This window comes from Cyrtonyx montezumae, unplaced genomic scaffold (genome assembly GCF_038088225.1).
Source record: "Cyrtonyx montezumae isolate F1298 unplaced genomic scaffold, pur_monq_1.0 scaffold_6, whole genome shotgun sequence".
Lineage (NCBI taxonomy): Eukaryota > Metazoa > Chordata > Aves > Galliformes > Odontophoridae > Cyrtonyx > Cyrtonyx montezumae.
This window is the reverse complement of record NW_027072067.1, coordinates 4,797,944-4,817,540: the sequence shown is the minus strand read 5'-3', so window position 1 is coordinate 4,817,540 and position 19,597 is coordinate 4,797,944. Positions and strand designations below refer to the sequence as shown.

The following is a 19,597-nucleotide window of genomic DNA, read 5'->3' as shown; positions in this document are numbered from 1 at the left end:
CATTAAACCCTTTGTCATGAATAACCGTATACAAATCATAACAGTATTAAAATACATATCTTCATAAAAATAGTTGCAACACTTTGTATCTAAATAAGACATTTTTAGGAAGAGGGTATGAAATATTTATTATACAAAAGCATTTTCTTATAGCAGGATTACAATGTCATATGTTTTTAAAAATTCCATCCAAGCACTTAGAAGTAGAATTGTTTATATTTGTCATATAAAAGTGTATGCTGTGCATACACTATAGCACTGTTTATTCTACTTAAATTGGTCGAAGTATAACACTGCATGTAGAGCAGCTGAGTATAATGTACCACTGAATCTTGCACAAGAACATTAACATCACAATTGTTGCATAGTATAGAAAATTAGTTTTTATGCACATCTGCCATATGCATATACCAAAATAACGTCCCTCTACAATCCTTCCTTGCCACAGTTTGACCTCTGCGTAGGCTTTTGTCAGCTGAAGTCAGCATCCTCTCCTCCCACCCTGTTAGCTCCTCACTGACCCTATTGCTGAAAGCAGAAATTAAAACTAAAAATAAAAAATACATATTTATAAAAAATTTCTAACAGAAGCTGACCACTGTCTCCAGTTGGAACAGATTGTGTATCAGCTAACTCCACTGAACTCACTGATGTTTAATGCTGTATTACAGCATCAGTCTGTTTACTGTGATGAATACATTTAAAATAGTGATCCACTTTAAATCCTGAAAGCCCGCAGTATAAAACCACAAACTGGAATACAGTTACTTGATATTTGTTTAAGGCATGTGAATAAAAGCACCCTAATTAACCAACATCAAATGGAAGAAATTTCTCTTCAGGAGATGTTTGTTTGTCAGCTGCCTTCTCTTCTTTAAAGATGCTAAATTAATATGGTCTCTTGAAAGAGGGTAAGAAGGTGAAAGGAAGATATAGCTAAGAACCACTGTGATTATTTCAGCTGTCCCTGAAACAGTTTCATAAGCTGTTAATGGTTTACAATAAAATACCTCAATAAAATGTGTACTGACCAAGTCACACGTTATGCCAGTTTTTGTTTTTTGTGTTTTATAAAAGAAAGCAATCAGATACTACATCAACAGGACAGAAGAGGATCTATATTGCTTACCCCTGAGTTAACAGTACTGGGTATAGCAGCACCAACTAGAAAACATTCTGCAATGCCAGCACTGCACTGTGGTCCTACACTGTGGAATTGTTTCGGATGCCCACAGATTTTTCTTTAAGAGCACTTATTTCAAACATTACTAGACACAGGAATTCCTTTAGTTGCACTGGTACTTACATGGGAAAAATGCTGAGAATCTTACAGTGGACTGCACTGTAATATTGTAGTGTTACTGTACTGTTTAGATCTCTGTCCTGAACTTTGTAAGCCACTGTCTTCTGTGACACTACATTTGCCTGTTTCCTGCATGCACACACACACACTCCCCCCCAGCATAAATCACGTTGTGCCAGTTTTGAGCAAGATGTCCTGCAAATCATCTGGAAGTGCAAGAATAATATCATGGATGTGCGTCTGCAGCTTTTTCAGTGTATCAGTTTTCACAGGAAGATGCTCTCTGTCAGCCTGCAGCTGCAAAAGGTACAACAAAGCATCACCTCTGCCAGAAATGCCAGCTTACCTCAAAAGGCACCAAAATGACATATCAGCAAACACAGACAATGAATTCCTCATTTTTTAACTAAACAAATAGGACCCGCTGGTCTGGTTGGGTTTTCTCAACACCCAACTACCAGCATGAACTAATGCTCATTTGGATTTCCGGGAATCACAGTAAAGTTTGGTTTTCTGCTTCCATGAGCATTCAGCCTTGCTCCCACCCAAAGCAGTCACAAAGTTCCAACTGGCTTTAACCGATCAAGATTTGTGCCATGCTAACACAGCAGGCTGAGCTGAGAAATTGGTCAGCTTCTCAGCCATGGCTGAAGTGTTTTGTGTTTTGTTTTAAAATAATCAAAATTCCTGATTTATGGAACTACCTTGACCTCGAGAAATATTTTCATTAAGTACCTGTAAACACAACTATTTAAAACACAACTATTTAACACCTCTACCTCATTTAGCAGACCATTTTTAGCCATATTCAATTCACTTACCAGTTTATTCTTTAACTTCAAGACAAGATCCACTGTTTCTACTTCAGTATGCTTCTGACTCCAGAAAACCAAGTTCTAACAAAATAAAAATTAAACTTTGATGTATTTATGTCAATTAAGTACAATTTTCAAATATAGCATTTATTTATATCTACTGTTCAGACCAGGTCTTCTACCTTCCCTTATTCTTATGCCATTTACTAATATCATATTACTTACACACTACACTCACTACAAAATCAGTTTTATTTGCATATTTGCCCAGGACTTGCATAAAAGGACCCAACCACAATACAATTGGATATGAAAAATATCATGCCAAACAGGCTTAGCTTAAATAACATCTAGAACACAAAATGGCAGTGACTATTTACCAAATCAGATCAGCCAGCATGATGAAAGACTGAAATAGTGCCAGGGCATTACAGTATACTTACCACATAGTGGGTAACCAGGAAATGTGCTTTTTTTTTGTTGTTTAAGTTGGTTCTAGCCTGCACTTGGTTAGCTAACTCATGTTTTGCTAGAATGTACTTGACAAAATTCTTGACATTTTTATGTTTAACCAAAGAATGCAGCAGGAATTGATAACCAGAAGTGCTTGTTTTTCTAACCTCATTACAGAGTGCTTCTAAATGAAGTGCCTCCAACTTCTGTGTCATTTCTTTTTGTCGGCTTCTAAACCAGCCATCAAAGTTCGGTGACTTCAGGAAATGCCTGGTAAAACACAGAAGAAAAATAAATTTTATATTTTAATTACAATTCTGATAAGCTCCCCACATCTTCAACAGTACAGCAGTTACGTTTGAGTTGAGCAAGGCATTGGGACCCCTCCTTTGTTTACTGCCTGAAGAATGCAGCGTTCTGAAGTAGAGTGTAACAGGTAGCTTCTGTTAATCCAGAAAAGGACTGAGGAAAAAAAATGTAAAGAAAAGGTGTTTGAAAGACAGTAAATGTTGGGAATTTTGTCAGGAGCAAAACAAGTCTGAGTTTTAAAAGGCCTCATTTTCGTGTTTTATTGGAAGGAGGTATCAGCCCCTCCACACACCCACTGCCAAATAATCCTTGCATACAGACACCCACAGCATTAGCAGCATCTTGTGGAAACTCGTAATGGGTTAGAGAAACCAATTTAAGCAAGTAAACTACTGTAACCATTTTCAATTTCTATTAAAGCATAGATTCAAGTAGTTGGTCTTGGAAAGCGTTACTCAAACCAATACTGATAATAAGCTTGCTCAGGGAAAGAATATTGATGTTACTGTTGTGTCTTCTGTTGTTTTTTTTATATTCATGAAATAAATGACCTGTAAAGTCCTATCCAGTCTCCTTTTAAACCAGAGGTGAGCTGTGGTCCCGCTTTTTCCAGCGTCTTCATGAAGTCATCTTGGCTAAAATGCCTCAGCTGTGGTGGACTCTATAAAAAGAGAAAAGACATCATTAGCATACAGTAACTGTCTTCTCTATCAATCTCCATCTCATTCCAGTTGTATTCTCCATACCTTCCATGGTGATATACATTTCTGCAAAGGCATTAGGCTTGCCACGTAACGTTCCTAGAGGAAGGAAAAAGGAAGGTTGTCTGAATAACTAGCATTTAAGATCCAGAGTCCACATGTATATTTACTTATCACTTGTGACCACGGAGTTTTCTAAGTACTGCTACAGGGTGGGGTCAATGCATATTTACCATATAAGAATATAAGGAGGAGCTTATCTAATCCCATTTATATTTCTCAACTACCAAAGCAGATGTTTGCACAGTTCTACAGGGACACGGGGAAAAGACTGAGCAGGAAAGAAAGGAAACAGACATATGGAATATATACATACTGAACTTCTGCCACTAGCTAATAGTTCCTTCTCCCATTCTGGTAGTCTGCAGGTACCTTCATATCAGGGGTGATTCTAAACGGTAACCTCTTTTATCAAGTATTTGGAAGTGTATCTTAGAGTGCAGCTGCTGCACCAGCTGTTGGCCTCTGCTATAACAATGCTTGGCAAAGGCACTGGCAGCACTCAGCCAGTTATCTGAAGTACCAGGGGTACTGTCAAGCTTCAGCTCTGACTACAGGAGGCAGTTCCACGTTGCCAGATCACACAAGCTTGTCAACACAACCTGTTACATGTCTTAAAAATCTGTAGGTGAATAGCCACATGTTTTGATAGATGAACGTAATCAGCTTTGATAATATTATAAGAAACCTGGTTCTATCTTTTGAGAAAACAAAGCTCCCTCCATGCTTTTCTTGAGGCAGAGAATGTAAAGGGTGATCTCAACCTGTGAATTTAAGATTCGTAACAAGTTAATTCATTTTCTTGGTTGAAATGCAAGTTTGAATACAACACTGGATATGCCAGGGAAAGGATTTAGGTTTACACTACTTGCCTATCCTATCTCAAAAAGACATGAAAGACATATTAAGAAAGAACTCCTCTAATTTGATTATCAAAGAGCTGTCAATTCATAATTTCAGTGAAAGTCAAAGCCCCCCAGGCTGTCAGTCAACAACCTCAACTCAACATTCATTAGTCAGCATAAGGTTATGCCAGCCTGTAGCCAGTAGAGTAAGATTTCCAACTGGTAACTTTTTACTATTACAGTAAGTAAGAAATCCTATATTTAAGTTTATTTCAGCCAGCTCTCATTTCAGTGAAGAACTAAAACCAATGTATTAAACACTGAGCATTCCAGCAAACCCCATGTCCCCATTAGAAATTGAGCAAAATTTTTGTCCTCAACTTAGTTGTAGAGAATTGAACAGGTGAAGAACTATGTTTAAAGAGCAAAACAACAGATATCTGCCATTTCTCCAAGAGCAAGATTATTCTGATTCAGTGAAAATAATATTTTGTGATGCCCTGACAGACACCAAGTAGATGTGTGTCCGTCTTTAATACGTCAGTCTCTCCTTTGTAAAAATGTAAATAACATCTTCTAGAGCCAACTGAACTTGCAGAGGCTGCTGGGAATCTGCTATGTGTTAGAAGAAAGACTACTTGCATTATCCCCTGAGCTTTCTTAAGAAATTACTATACAAATGGACATGAAGTCTAACAACTTACTAAAGGGATAATGAAACTTTCTGTCAATTCCAAGAAATACCGCCGAAGAATCACACTTTGTGCCTCCATTGGACGCTTCTGTTGGACACCCTTCAAAACGAAATCACAAGAAGTCCATTACTACAGATATTAAAAAAACCAACCTTATTTTACGTAATTATTTATTCCAGTACTTCTGTATACATTTGCCATAACATATCACACCCTCTATGCTAAAACATGAAAAGAAAGCAACAAGAGCAACCCTTCAGTTGCTGATTTATAGTTACAAGTTTGGAAGCTCTAGTTCTTGAACACATCATACATGACATTTCTAGATGTGAGAGGGATGGCAGCAAGGTAGAGAAGTCAAAACAAGACAAACTGATCTGTCACTTCAATTACCTAAACTAAAAAGCTTCTTGAGTTTTAGTTAATTTAGTCATGCAAACTGCTAACAAGAAGGCCTTTCTTCTACAGTGAAGAAGTATCTATTCAGTTATGAACTGGCGCAGAGGAATAAGAAAGCAGTTCCACTGTGGTTATGTAGACAGAGCTCAGCTCTAAATGACAACACGGTAGGACAGCATGCAAAAGAATTTCCATTAAGAGACATACAGTATTACCTTTTGTAACTGTTTAACAATTTCTTCATCTTTGTTCAAGTATGGCTTATAAGAGGTATAAACACCTAAAGAAAAAAGGCAGCAGCATATAGCCAAAGGAAACTGCTTTTTTTAAACAAAAAATATCAGTGATTTAACTCTCAGGTAACTTTATTACCAGGTTTGGAGTCCAAAGTTTTTAAGTTCTTCAGTTTTTTCACTTTCACCTGCTTTGGAACATCACCTGCCAAAACATTCAAAGCCACCTGTTAACAATCCTGGGAGCTTAGCAGCCAGAACTTCCCATTTATCTAGTTGGGTGTTTGACTTCAGAAAAGATAATGGTATGAACTCCTACTGAAACTGTAGAGTGGGATTGAAAGGAGGGGAAAAAAAAAAGAAAAAGGACGATTCTAGTTTCTAGATCCTAAGCACAGAATAGCTAGGTTTTTTTTTCCTCCTCCCTTCTCTCCTTCTGAAAGAAGTATTCTGAAGCTTGAACAAAAATGGTATGTTTTGAAGTAAAGCAGAAACTTCTTATACTGAACACAGTACCAATCCTCTATTACTGTGCTAAATGCAGCATAGCTCATTTTTACAGATGGCATGGTGCATTATCCTAACCAGATATTTATACTTCCCACTTGCAGAACAGAACCAGCCTGTTACAGTTCTGTGATTTGAGTTATGTTACTGATATTCCACATCACAGCTTCATGTAGTGTGCTGGGAGCCGGCGCTCTCACTGCCGCGGCCCGGGTTCGATTCCTGGTCAGGTATACCCAGAACACAGCTCGAGCACTAGCTCTTAACTCCCAACACACTACATGATGTTGTGATGTGGAATATCAGTAATACAACAATCACAAAACCATAACACAGCCACAGCAAACAGCCACATCCAGGAATTCCATGCCATGACTACAGCACTGCAGAATTCTAGTACAGACTTGCAACTCATACCATGCAAAATATTACACTGAAATTCTAATCAACTATGCAACAAAAATGCCCACCATGAACAATTAATAATTGGCAGAACATTACAAGATTAATTTATTAATGTGGCTTTTTTTATGAGTCCTACAGTTCTCTGCACTTGCTGTGACTGATCTATTACATTCTGCTACTCCTAAACTTAGGACAGAAAAAATGTTTCTCGACACTTGGTATGAATGTAAATTTTGAGAAAACATTTGTTAGTCATTAATATTGTCACCTCAAAATAATAAACTAGATTTGGCAGTACAAGACAGATAGCACTACAGAGCCTAATCTCACTGAACTGATTTGTAACCAGTAAATTAATTAAACCAAATTACACGTTCATTTGTAAACAAGCACACAGATGTTGTCAGGCAGGACTGCAGAAGACATTTATGTTTTACCTGGAAGTTTAATATCTCCAATCCTGATAATGTGGGGCCAGTGCTGCAGAGTTTTTGCAAAAAAAGGATTTGTCACCCCTAGAATGACAGATGGTCTAGAAAAACAATGACAGTGTTTAAAACAGGACAGCAAGAACACGTGTTAATGAACGCAAAAGGTCAGCTTTAACTTGAAGCTGTTTCACTTTTGTATTTATTTTCAGAAGTTAAAATTTAAGATACAGGTAAAAGTAAGTTTACAGGACAAAAATCTGAACAGGCTGCTCTGTAGCTTTGTATCACATCTGGGCTATGAAAATAGCAATTTTCATCTCTCAGCCCCATTACACCACAGAACAAATGGTGCCAAATTGCATCAGTTTCTCTGAAGTCTTTTCTTGTTTCTTGCTGACTCAGCCTTCCCCAGCAAATCACCTCTTCTGAAACTTACTGCTCTGCAAGTATGTTTCTCAGGAAACATTTTCTTTCAGATTTTTACTACATATTTCTTCCCCACTCATTTGAATTCAGTTTCATTATTTTTGATGTCTGTACAATCCCGCTAAAGTCATTAGCATTATTCATTTAAATTCACTTGGATTTGCAAATACTGTTCATTATTTCTCCATGTTAACACACAGTTTACATTATCTTTTCCAAAACAATGATAAAGTCCATCATCCATAAAAACATCCCAACACTTTATTCTGTTGAACTCAATTTGTGATGGCTAATCTTATGTTCTTCTCATCATCACAAGAAAAAACGATCAACATAAGAAACAAACTGACTCTAAAAAAGCACAACCCAAGGGATGTTTACTTCACATGGAATTAACACGTCACACCTATTTTGTGCGTGGTCAAAAGCAGCCTTCTTAGAGCCACTGTCTATTTCCAATCCTTTTATGTTTTTATTTTTCATAAGAAAGACAGAAATTCTAGCTCTGTTTCAGATACTAAGGTTCTTAACCTCTCTATTTTGCTACAGATGAATACATGTACTTATACGAAATGTGTGGCTAAAGCTTAGCTAATTCTTCTTGACATTATTTTTAGAAATTAAATTACATGCTGCATAACTATCCCCATGGAATACAATTGTAAGCACAATGCCTATGTTTAGATATTTTTCCACTGCTGCATCTCTAGCAGTGTTTTTTGTTTTGGTTTGGTGTTTGTTGTTGTTCCTTTTTTTTTTTTTTAACTGAGAGGAAAACAGTAAAAACCAACCAACCAAAAAAGCAGATACAACAACCACTGTCTGTTCAGGCGTTATGAAGAAAAACTGTTTAAAAAACATCAGTAAATCTAACTCACATAATGAAGATTGATGTGGGTATGGACTTAAATAATATAAGAAATAGTGTAGGTGAAATTCAAGTTACAAGGAGTTGTTAAAGGAGTTGTCTGAGACTCATGCTCTTAGAAAAAAATAAAAATAAAAAGGTTATTTCTCAAGTATTCAGAATGCTCTTCTGACGAATTTGCTGAAGAGAACTTATTTTTGGAAGGACTGCCTCAACTAGTGGCAGTGCCAATAGCCAACTGCTGTATACCATAAGATAATCTTTAAATATAAGCAGTATAAACTTAACTCTCTAATAACAGAAATTCAGAATAGCCGAGCAATAACTTAAAGCAGATTTACGGTTACAAGTGGCTTTTAAAGACACCCTCATAAGACACAGTGACTTTTAAAGACACCCTCATTTGGTTTACTTACGGAGCTTGCGTGCGGGTTGTATATTCTTTGAATTCACTGTCATGGATGGTAAAGTATGGCCTGAAATCACTGCAGTATTTTAAGGGTGAAATACAACTGCAGGGTAGAAAGATAAGAAGGTTTTGTATATATACAATTCAAAGTTTAATTAAAGAAAAATGAAATCTAAGATTTATAAGGCTTTGCTATATTCAGATAAACTCAAGTGGCACTCAGCTGCAATTGACAGTGACTCACTTGGTCATCTGTTTGGCAGCTCCACTACATTTACCTAACAAGTGCCAACACAGTTTCCGAAGATTCTGATGGTGATGGTGCCATGACAACAAGCGGTTCTCCTAGCAGTACCAGTTCCCAAAGCATCTGGATGTGAAAGAACACTGGACAGAAACACCTAAAATGAGATGGAGGGATTTTAGTACATTTAACATAACCAGAAGGAACATGTGTTTGATGGGTAGCTGGGTAAAAACAAAGTTTCCAAGAGAATTTGAATCATTTGAAAAATACAAAGTACATTGCAAAAGGTAACATTTAATGAACTTATTTATTTCAGTTCTAAACTGCATGCTGTCTGAATTCTTTGTTTAGGTAGCTTTACAGGAAAAAAAAAAGAGTATTAAAAATAATACTGATAAGCATTAGCTTGTGACCTATGAGCTACATGTTATGGAATCCTCATTAATATTTAACTAGTGGGAAGTTCAAAGTTAGGAATAAATTAGTTTGAATTCCTACCTGAAAAGATCTACTTCATGAACAGTTGGTAAGGTCATAGAAATCTGAGCATCTGCCTAAAAGACATCACAGTACTAGCTTTTTAGTCATTACAGCTATTAATTAGAACCTCCTTTTAAATGCTTACAGATAGAAAGATAGTACATACGCTGTGTACCATGACTGTACGTAATAACTACTGCAGCATGTAGTACATTATGTCCATAAGTAACTTTCTGTTATGCTAAAAGCAGGTTTCTCCTAACTCCACCTCCCACATAGACACACAGCTTTCAGTGCCAAAGTGACACAACGCACTGAAGTTGCTTCAAACAAGAGTTATATGCTTAAGAGCATATGAAGACACAGACAGATCTGTTTTACAAACGACTTCTATGGGAAAAAATTTTGAACGTGTTTTTGTCCTCCAAAAATAGCTCAGTATAGTTTCACTCATTAAAAGCATGTTGTTGTTAGCCAACTATCCTTACCCAGGAGCAGGACAACTCCTGCCATCTCCTGCAGTGCCTAGCATAACTGGGTTAAAGCACCTTTCATAGCAAGAACCCAATACTAGACTCTTCTGTTTGAAGTTTCAACAGACACTGAATTTCATTATCAGCAAAATATATGGGGATTTGCAACCAAGCTTAAAAAAAAAAAGCACAACAATGAAGACAACTATTTAGCTTTGGTTTAGAGTTATATAAAATAGCAGTATCTGATCTCTACCTGGTGCATATTCTGTACTACTGGGGTCGTTCCAGGCTTGTCACGATATGTTGGAATTCGTAGCTTTGAAAGAAAAAGAAAATAATTCCTTTTCCTTGTACTGAATCTAGAAGAGACCTAAAATAGTCACTTACAAACAAGCTGCAACATGTAAAGGCAACGTTATAGTACAGTGCTTAACAGGCTCTACAGAACATCCACACAGCAGGAAGGTTCTGTGGAGGGATCTGGATAGGCTGGACTGATAGGTAGAGGCAAACAGTATTTGATTTAGCAGGGCTAAGTGCAATGTCCTTCACTTGGGTCACAACAACCCTGTGCAGTCTGAGGGAAGAGTGGCTGGAAATCTCCCCGGTAGAAAAGCACCTGTGGGTGTTGGTCAACAGCCAGCTGAATATGAACCAGTAGTGTTTTAGAGCCAGCAGGACTAGGGAAGTGATTGTCCCCCTGTATTTGACTCACAGTGAGGCAGCAACACAAATTCTGTGTTCAGTTTTGGGCCCCTCACTACAAGATACTGAGGTGTTGGAGTCTCTTCAAAGAGTGCAACAAAGCTGATAAAATGTCTACAAAACAAGTCTTGGGAGAAGCAGTTGAGGGAACTAAACCCAAAGAAATGGAGGATCAGGAGAGACTTTATCAGACTCTACAACTACTTCAAATGAGGCTGCAGCAGGTGGGGGTTGGTCTCTTCTCCCAAGTAGTAAAGTGACTGGACAAGAGGAAATGGCCTCAAATTGCAGCAGGGGAGGCTTAGGTTGGATATTACAAAAGATTTCCTCAAAGAGGGTTGTGAAGCACTAAAACAGGTTGACCAAGGAAGTAGCTGAGTTACCATCCCCAGAATTACATAAAAGACTTACAGGTATGGCTCTTAGGAACATGATTTAATAGAAGACATGGCAACCCTAGGTTAACAGTTGGACTCAGTGACCTTAGAGGTCTTTTCCAATCTGAACAATTCTATGGTTTTATTTCATTTTTCTTGACCAGAATTTCATTCTCAGTATTTTCATGTAATACTTAATTTATTTGGCAAATTTAATTACCATTTCCTGCTAATCTCCTGCAAATACCAGAAGACTAATATAGACACTGCAATGAGCAGTGATCTGGAAACATCTCTCTAATATTCCCAAGAACTAAATGTTAACCTGTACACCAAAAAAAAGATTACTCCCTTATCAAGGAACCTTATCAAGAATGGAGTGTAAATCTGCTCCTGTTCTCAAGCACGAGACACTGAAAACAAGGCAGAGTACAGTGTGTACATACTCAGTAAACAGGGAGGAAAACACTGTCAGAGAAAAAGTAGGACTGAAGTTCTTACCTTCATTATGACACCCATAATAGGCAAATGCAGAACTTCCCCTGGAACTGGTGGGGGCCAACGATCAACATCACTGCAAACTTCAAGAAAAAAAATATACAAAGTACAATTTCTAAGTAGTTTGTACGCACAATAACTTAGGATATTGTAGTCAACTTCGTGCACGCTGAAGTTTTAAGTTAGTTATAGATAACACTGTTGTGAGATATTAGATTCTCTTCACCTCATACTCTAAAGTTTTACAGCACTGCTGATATTCGTCATGTATTATTTCATTAGAACTATGAAGGCTTTCATTTCAAGAAAAGAGTATTATCTCATCTTCCACTTATAGTGACCTGGTTCACAATTCTCTGAAGGAATGTTATGAAAACCCTTGACAGTACACATTAAAAAACTGAACAGAACACACACACACACAAAAAAACCACCACTGCAGGACAGAGAGATGTAAGCAATTAGGGGGAAACAAAAAAGTCTTAGGAGTGAATAATAAAGATTGCCTAGAAAGTTTTCTAGTGTTTTGTTGTAAACAGTTCTAAGTATCAGCACTCATTCTAGTAGTTATTTTGTTCTAGAACTTACTTTGTTCGTAATACTGTCAAAAAAGCTGTTTGTCTACAAATGATAATAAGCAAAATAGTTCTTTCATCAAGAATGGTTTCCACCAATTCCTGCTCAGTGTAAGCACAAAGACAGGGATTTTGTATGGGGCAGGGAGAGGGACCTGTTACCAGCACTGCCACGTTGCTGCTCCTATTTGGGCAAAACAAACACACTCCCTGCCAGCCCAAGAAGACAACATTTGTACAGCTGCCGAAGAACAATTGTCAGAATGCCTGAAAGGATTCAACTTGAGAGTACAGAGTAAGGCCTGATGTCAGCTGCTTGTGCTGCTACCCCACTACAGGGATCTTCCACCCTGCCAGAAAGGATCCAAAATCACATCAGTTCTGTTTAATGATCTAAATAGAAATCAAACAAGTTTGCTGAAGTTGCAGCCCTTTACCCTGCTGAAAGACAAATGCACGAACTCAAATTTGTTTGATATGACAGTTGTTATTTCTCCAAAACATATGAGATGCTACCCGAGCGTTTCTAGGACCATGTACAGTAGCACTACCTGCTTCCAGGAAAGCTTCACTTTTTTCAAAATATTCTGGTGCTATTTGCTTAAGCACACTGCGAAAGAGATGGACATAGGGTAGCTTGCTGATGAGGACCAGAGACTGGAATAAAGAATAACAGTACAAAAATATCATTTTAAGTTAACCCTCTCTATTGCAGTTCTAATTGTTATCCACAGAGAACATAAAACGTGAGCTCACACATACAAGCCAACTGCTCATGACCACAAGCAAATGCAAACAAAAATCTCCCGAGTTTCCAACTTTTTGTTTTAACAAAGTTTTCTTCCAACAGTGGAGCTGGAACATACTAAAGCTGATGGAAAATTGGACTAGTTTACTACAAATCACCACAGAATTTAGCTAAAAGAGCAAGATACTTGTTCTGCTTCTGATGTCACTGAAAAATAATTACTTTGAAAATATATATTGTCCTAGGAAAATCAAAATTACCTTCTGGAAATAGCCCCGTTTTAATGATTTATCTCGAACTTGTCTGAAATACACATAGCCATAGTAATAGGCAGGATCTTTCTGCAAAAGAACCAAGAGAATTCAACGTATTGATACTTTGTCTTTTCAAAGAATTCTATATGGCTATTAACCTGCAAGCTCCGGAAGTGGTAAGATACAGTTAAGAAGGATTAAAATCTTCATAAGTACTTCAAAGAGAAAGCACCACTGTGTGGAAATAGAAAAATAGTAAAGCTATGAATCACAGCTATCTTCATTCTCTTGAAATGCCACTGAAAGCAAACCCAGAATTAATTCCCAGAGGAATAAGTCAACACCTAAATTTTGCTAAGTTGCACTTTTTAGCAGATTAAAAAAAATAAATGACAAACTTTAAAAGGAAAAACTAGTATCCAATATGTTAGTGTTACAAAAGGACCATTGGAATAGTAGCATGCTCTCACATTTCAGTGATAAAACATCAGCTTCATACTTCTTACATGCAGGAATATATGCCACGTAAGCAGATTTGAGAGTCAGACTCCCACTGGCATAAGGGCCTCAGTAATTTCAGTATTCCATAAGAAAATGCTGATAACTTTTTGGCCATTAACTCCTCTGATAATGCCTCCATCTTGGACAAAAAAAAAAAGAAAAAAGGGGTTGGGGGGGAAGGAGGGAGAATGGGGAGAACAAACCACAGAGAGACCTCTCAACATTGTGTGCTTCTTTGTTTCTGTTTTGTATTCTGTTTTTAAAAAGTTATGAAGTGTTTTAAATGTAAGAGATTCTACAACCTGATCTCCAGATCTCCAGTCAGAACAGCTCTGATTTGGCACTGATTTGATTCATTATAGTCCAAAATTCATGAAAATTTAACACGTAGTGGAACTTATTATTAGTTAATTGTTATAATAATGACATACTGCAAAAAAAAAAAAAACATCTGCTCAGCTTTATTTCTCAGAACATGCAATTTTTGTTCTTCATGCACATATTTCAGTATTAACCTAATAGTTAACATTATTTAGCAGAACTTTTATATATGTACACACACAACTACTGTATTTTCTTTATTTCCAACCTTTAAGTAAACTGGTAGATCTCTGTCCAAGTGGTCCAGAAAACAACACAGAGAAGCTTTCCTTCCAGAAGACCGTCGAAATCTAAAACAAAACTGCGTGTCGCCAAGGCAGCCTGCACGGGGGGAAGAGATAAACAGCAAATGACAGCATTCCAAACTTGTTCAACATTAGAACTTGACCACAGAAAAAGGGAAATGCACAGCAATTGTGCCTGTTCATTCATATATATATATATATATGCTTGTTTGGGCTTTCATTAAGTAAACAATTAGACAGCTCTGTCAATAATAAATAGCTTCCTTTAAACAAGAAAAAGAAACAACTCTACCTTGTAGCAAGTTTTTTAGCTTTGTAGATTCAGATCATTATGTCCCTGAACAGCTCTACTGACAGCTGTTGCACTGTTCTTACATATTTTATTGGCCTGGCTGTACAGTTCAGACCAGACTTGGTTTCTCTCTTCAATGAAAGCATGTACCATTTGTTTCTTGTATACCAAGCAGGGGCAAGTTAATGCAGAAGTTGAACCGTAAGCAGTTCTCATGTGCAAGCTTAGGACTACATGAATAATTTTACTTACCACTCTTGTTCAGGGAAAATAAATAAATAAAGCAGCCTTTGTTCCTAACACATTAATTTGTACCTTCAGTACTTTTCAAAGGTTGGACAGATTTGTAACCATTATCAGTGAGAATCAGAAGAAGACAACTCATTTCCAGTAATAGAAACCTTTCCCCTGTTTACCCACAGGATATTAAGGACAGAGAAAATATCTCAATTTTAATGACACAAAGACAAAGGACAAAACAGCTAAGGCATTTTGTTATATTATGTATACTTTCAGTACATAAGAGCTTTCTGGTATACATCTGCATCATTCCGTATCAGAGTTGTTATGCTGCAGAGGAATCAAAAGCAAAGAGTACGTGCAGTCATGGGGACAAATGTGTTACTACAGGTTTTGACTTCCATAAAGAAATAAATGTGGAAAGACATGTCTGTACTTCTGCCATCTCTTTTTGCAGGTGGTCTAAGTCATCAGCCACATGCCTCTAATTCCTCTTTGGCAGCAGAACAGGGAAAGTTTAGATGAAAGAACTCAAAAAGCAGGACCACACACAGCAAATAAGGAAAGAATAAAACATTTAAATTATATATTTTTTTCCTTCTTTCTAAATGCTTTTGATTTTAAAAGTCCATTTCACTGTTAGGAATTTAGAAAACACACATTTAGATATTCACAAGAAGGAGATCCCAAACCCTTCCATCTGTATCATAATATTTTCACTGGAAGAATTTAATCCCAAGCCCTGGATATATACTGTCAAAATCCTGTTGAATATAGCTTAATCCAACAACAGATGACTATGGAAGAAAAAAAGCACTTACCTGAGTTGGAATCTGGAAAAGACAAGTAGCAAATATTGGTTTTCTAAAGAGTCAGGAAAAGAAAGAGGGCAGTCACATTTCCTGGTATTTCTGAACTAAAACTAGATGATCTATTTACACAGCAACCGTGACTTACCTCTTTATCTGTGAGTTTTGAATGTGGAGGATATATTACCTACAGGAAAAAAAAGGTAGTATATCATTTAAAAATATACTATATATAAGCAAAAAGCTTCGTTAAGTATTTCTACAATACAACCCTCAAATACTTGCCAGCTCTAGGCTACTGTCTGCGATAAGTTAATAATACCATGCGTCTGCTATTAGTCATGTGCTTTTTAAGTTAATGATCTCTGAGAGCAAAGATTCAAGAACACCTTTACAAGGTGCTCTGGGTGCCAGATGGAGATGATAGAGGTACATTCAAATATCCAGGGCTCTTGACACGTTAGTACAACTGTTCTTAAGGAAGAGCAGTTTGTATTTAAGTTGTATCTCAAAGATGCAGCTGATGATGCTACAGAAAACCAATGTGTTACAGCATGAAAGTGCAAGAATTACACCCACAAAGCCACTTACACTGACCAAAAATAAAAGTCATTACACACTGTTTTCAACGCACAAATAACAATGTGGCAAGTAAAAGTACAATGGTAACTATACCAGTAAGTAAAGAGAAGAGCACAGAAGAAAGCAGAACCTTGTAGCATCCTGCTATGCCGAGGTGGTGATGTAATCAACTTCAGTAATGCACTTCATCAGAAGTCCCTCAGCAGCTGAACAATGCTGCAGTCACCTGTGCCTAGTCAGGTCATGAAGCCTACTGTCCTGGTTGGAATTCATTCTGCTGCCCACCAGCTACTGTACCTCATCAGAAGTCAAGCAAAGATGAAACCAAAGGAAGTAAAACCAGCAACAAGCATTAATGTCTATCCCATCACATCTCAGCCTTTCTAAGCTGCAATGGGTGGCCACCTCAAGAGTGATGAAGGATAATGAAAGCAAGCAGAGCCCACGTGAAGGGTTTTTGTATTTGTTCTTTTTTTAATTACAATGTTTTGAATGACCTTACTAAAGAAATGCAAACAGAGAAGAGCAAGAACACAATTTGTGAGCTGCTGCTAGGCCAGAAGGTGCAGAAAATGAATCTGCCTATTGAAAGCACAGAAGAAAATGCAAAAAAGAGTACAATAGTACACAAAGAAGCGGAATGACAGGAGACCATTGCTCCCTGCTTTCCAAATGCTTTCCTCTGTAACTTCAGTGCTCTCACACACATTGTCTTTCCTGCCTGAACTGCTCATCTAACACGCTGGGCAGGAAAGAAAAGCAGCAGCCTGAAAGGCAGTGTCATAGGAGATCCCGTGCCAGGAATTCCTGCCTCCCTATAGATGCAGCTCTTCTTGTGTGTGGTTTGAAACTACACTGTGTTTGCTTTGCATACATGCACCTTTTAATGTGCTGTAACGTTAAGTAATCTAATTCTTAAGGATTCTGACTGAAACTGAAAATGTGACTGAAAAAACTCAGTCCACAGTTCCACACACGTTTGGAGTTTCATTTTCTGTGTGCATTCAACTAAGAGCAGTGGGAGTGCCACCAGAGCTGTCCGCGGACAGCACACGGGTCCTGCGCTTCCCTCCCCCACACACAGCACCTCTGCCTCAGTCCTGGGTAGCACAGTAATACCGCCCTTCTCGCTGCCAACATCGCATACCGTTAGGTGGGAATAACACAGGACAGTATCTATTTCCCATCCCCACGCAGAGCGGCGGCAGCAGCAGTCAGCCCGCCCTGCCCGAGGGACAGCGGCCGCCCCGGCCCCGCCGCAAGATTTCGCACCACCGCAGTTCCCTCCCGGGCACGGCCGCGCTTCCCCCGCGGCTGTGCAACACCGGCCCAGAGGAAGTGCCCGATTCCGGAGGGGCGAAGGGCCGCGCCGCACAGCCGGGCGCTCCGGAGGGAGGGGGGGATGCTGGGGGGCAGCGAGGCGGCCCGCGCCCGAGGGCCCTCACGTACCTCCACGGCCTGGCCCAGCTCCAGGTCGAAGCCCACCACGCACACGCAGTGCAGCCAGGCCGAGAAGCGGTCCCAAGGCAGCAGCGGCAGGTCCCGCTCCGGCCCCTCCGCCGCATCCTCCCCGGCCGCCGCGGAGCTCCCGGCGCCCCGCTCCCGCAGCGCCATGGCGCAGCCCCCGCCCCGCGGCACGGCGCCGCCGCCGGGAGTCACGTGACGCCGCGCGCCGCCTCCGCCGGGAGAGACCACGCGGGCGCCGGAGGGGCGCGGCGCCGGAGAAGCGGCCGAGGGATGCTGCCCGCCGCGAGCGCGAGGGAGCGGGGCGGCACCGAGTAACCGGCAGGCAGCGCGGGGACCGCGGCCCTCCCGCACAACACCGGGCATCGCTCGGCAGCGAGCTACGAACGCCAGAGCTCTTCTAACCCGTAACTCCTGGCATCCCGCGCCGGACTCGGGCTGGCTGCCGCCTGCAAAGCTCGCAGCGCCAAGCGGACGCGGCTGTACGTCCTTAACGGGAGACGCAGGATTTGAATGCACTTCTTCCTCAAGACTCATTAGCAACATTTGGTTAACTATCAAAACAAAACCGTAAGAAACTAAAGTACGCTTTCGTCTTTATCGTAATTTCCTAGACAAAGGGGAACAAGCGCATAACACAGACAAAACAACATTAGCATTTTCGTGGTTGAAGATACGGCAGCCTTCAGTTATCGTAAGCCATTAGCGGCAATGCGATCTGTAGATACAAAGGGAGATAGGAAGGAGCTGGGCAGCGGGAGTGCTGTGCAGGAAGGCTCTCACCGCCTGCAGCCAGCCCAGCTCTCTCCTTTGTGACATTTCAGCCTCACCAACTTGTACAGGTTCACTCCCACGTTCTGTAAAAGGTGCTATGCAGAATAACGTAAGACAGGCTCGGCTTCATCAAGTGAAACTCAGGGCAGTGATTTTAGCGCGGTACTGAATGTGCTGGTTCCACTTAAAGCTGAAACAGAGCCTGGCCAAGAGCTCTTCCCACTTAAAGAAAGGATACTACGTTGTGGCTTCTTACAGACCCTCCCTTGCTTATATTCATGCTCTCATTGCCACAACAAAATTACAGCCATTACTATGTATTTCCCTCCAGTTTTAGGTTTTAATGTGCAAAGTATTTTCTTAGCTGTATCTATGTAACTGTACATATGTAAGCTGAGGAGAATAAAGTGTTTTGCTGTCCCTGCTCATTTTGATCAGTATCAGCCAGTAACCCAACTGCATTGCATGCTTAACAGGAGTAACCTGGCAGGAAAAGATTTTGAGAACAGAGACGATCTTTGAGAAAGGATTCTCGCCTGGGACAGACTTTCTCCATCAGGAAGCTTACACTGGGTCACATTGGTGCAGGACAAACTTCCAGGCTGGAAATCCATCAGTGGAGAACACTGCTACAAGCTGCGCCTAAAACTGTACGGCTCTACCAATCGGTTTGCCCTTACAGAGCTCCCTGAACCCCATCTCAGTTTTGCAGAAAGAGAGTAATCTGTTCATACAAACATCCTGCAGGGTTTGGACAAGATTCTCTTCCAGGAAGAGCACCCTCTGTAACAGCAGCTCCTTGACTAAAAATGAGCATAGCCCTAAGCAGGACACGTGGGCTCTACAAGCCCAATGCTGTTCAGCATTTCAGTCTATCTTGGTCTCTCCCACCTCTGGGCAGGGTGCTTTCCATCAGGAAGCAGCACGCACTGTGCTGCTTGCCTGATTCCCATCAGCTTCAGCACAGAGGGACTGAGCAGATGGCACATTTCCTCTGAATACCACCAAAGAACCAGAGAAACATCTCCTGATCATCTCACCTTGCCTCCATGCCCTTTAATTTAAAGCAATACTTAATCTGTATTGGGAA

At 39.7% G+C, this 19,597-nt stretch overlaps 1 protein-coding gene across 1 annotated transcript; it reads right to left on the bottom strand.

The window, feature by feature from the left end:
* Positions 1–1,069: 1,069 nt before the first annotated feature.
* Positions 1,070–17,904, bottom strand: DENND6A (DENN domain containing 6A). Its single transcript, XM_065749230.1, has 20 exons — positions 17,719–17,904; positions 15,836–15,874; positions 15,700–15,742; positions 14,310–14,422; positions 13,226–13,306; positions 12,769–12,874; positions 11,646–11,725; positions 10,316–10,378; positions 9,605–9,660; positions 9,138–9,260; positions 8,867–8,962; positions 7,163–7,257; positions 5,953–6,018; positions 5,796–5,860; positions 5,191–5,280; positions 3,627–3,680; positions 3,432–3,541; positions 2,739–2,841; positions 2,125–2,199; positions 1,070–1,600 (listed from the first exon to the last, which is right to left on the bottom strand). The coding sequence occupies exons 1-20, from the start codon at positions 17,881–17,883 to the stop codon at positions 1,469–1,471; spliced, it is 1,755 nt and encodes a 584-aa protein (XP_065605302.1). The 5' UTR covers positions 17,884–17,904; the 3' UTR covers positions 1,070–1,468.
* Between the last annotated feature and the right edge of the window lie 1,693 nt (positions 17,905–19,597).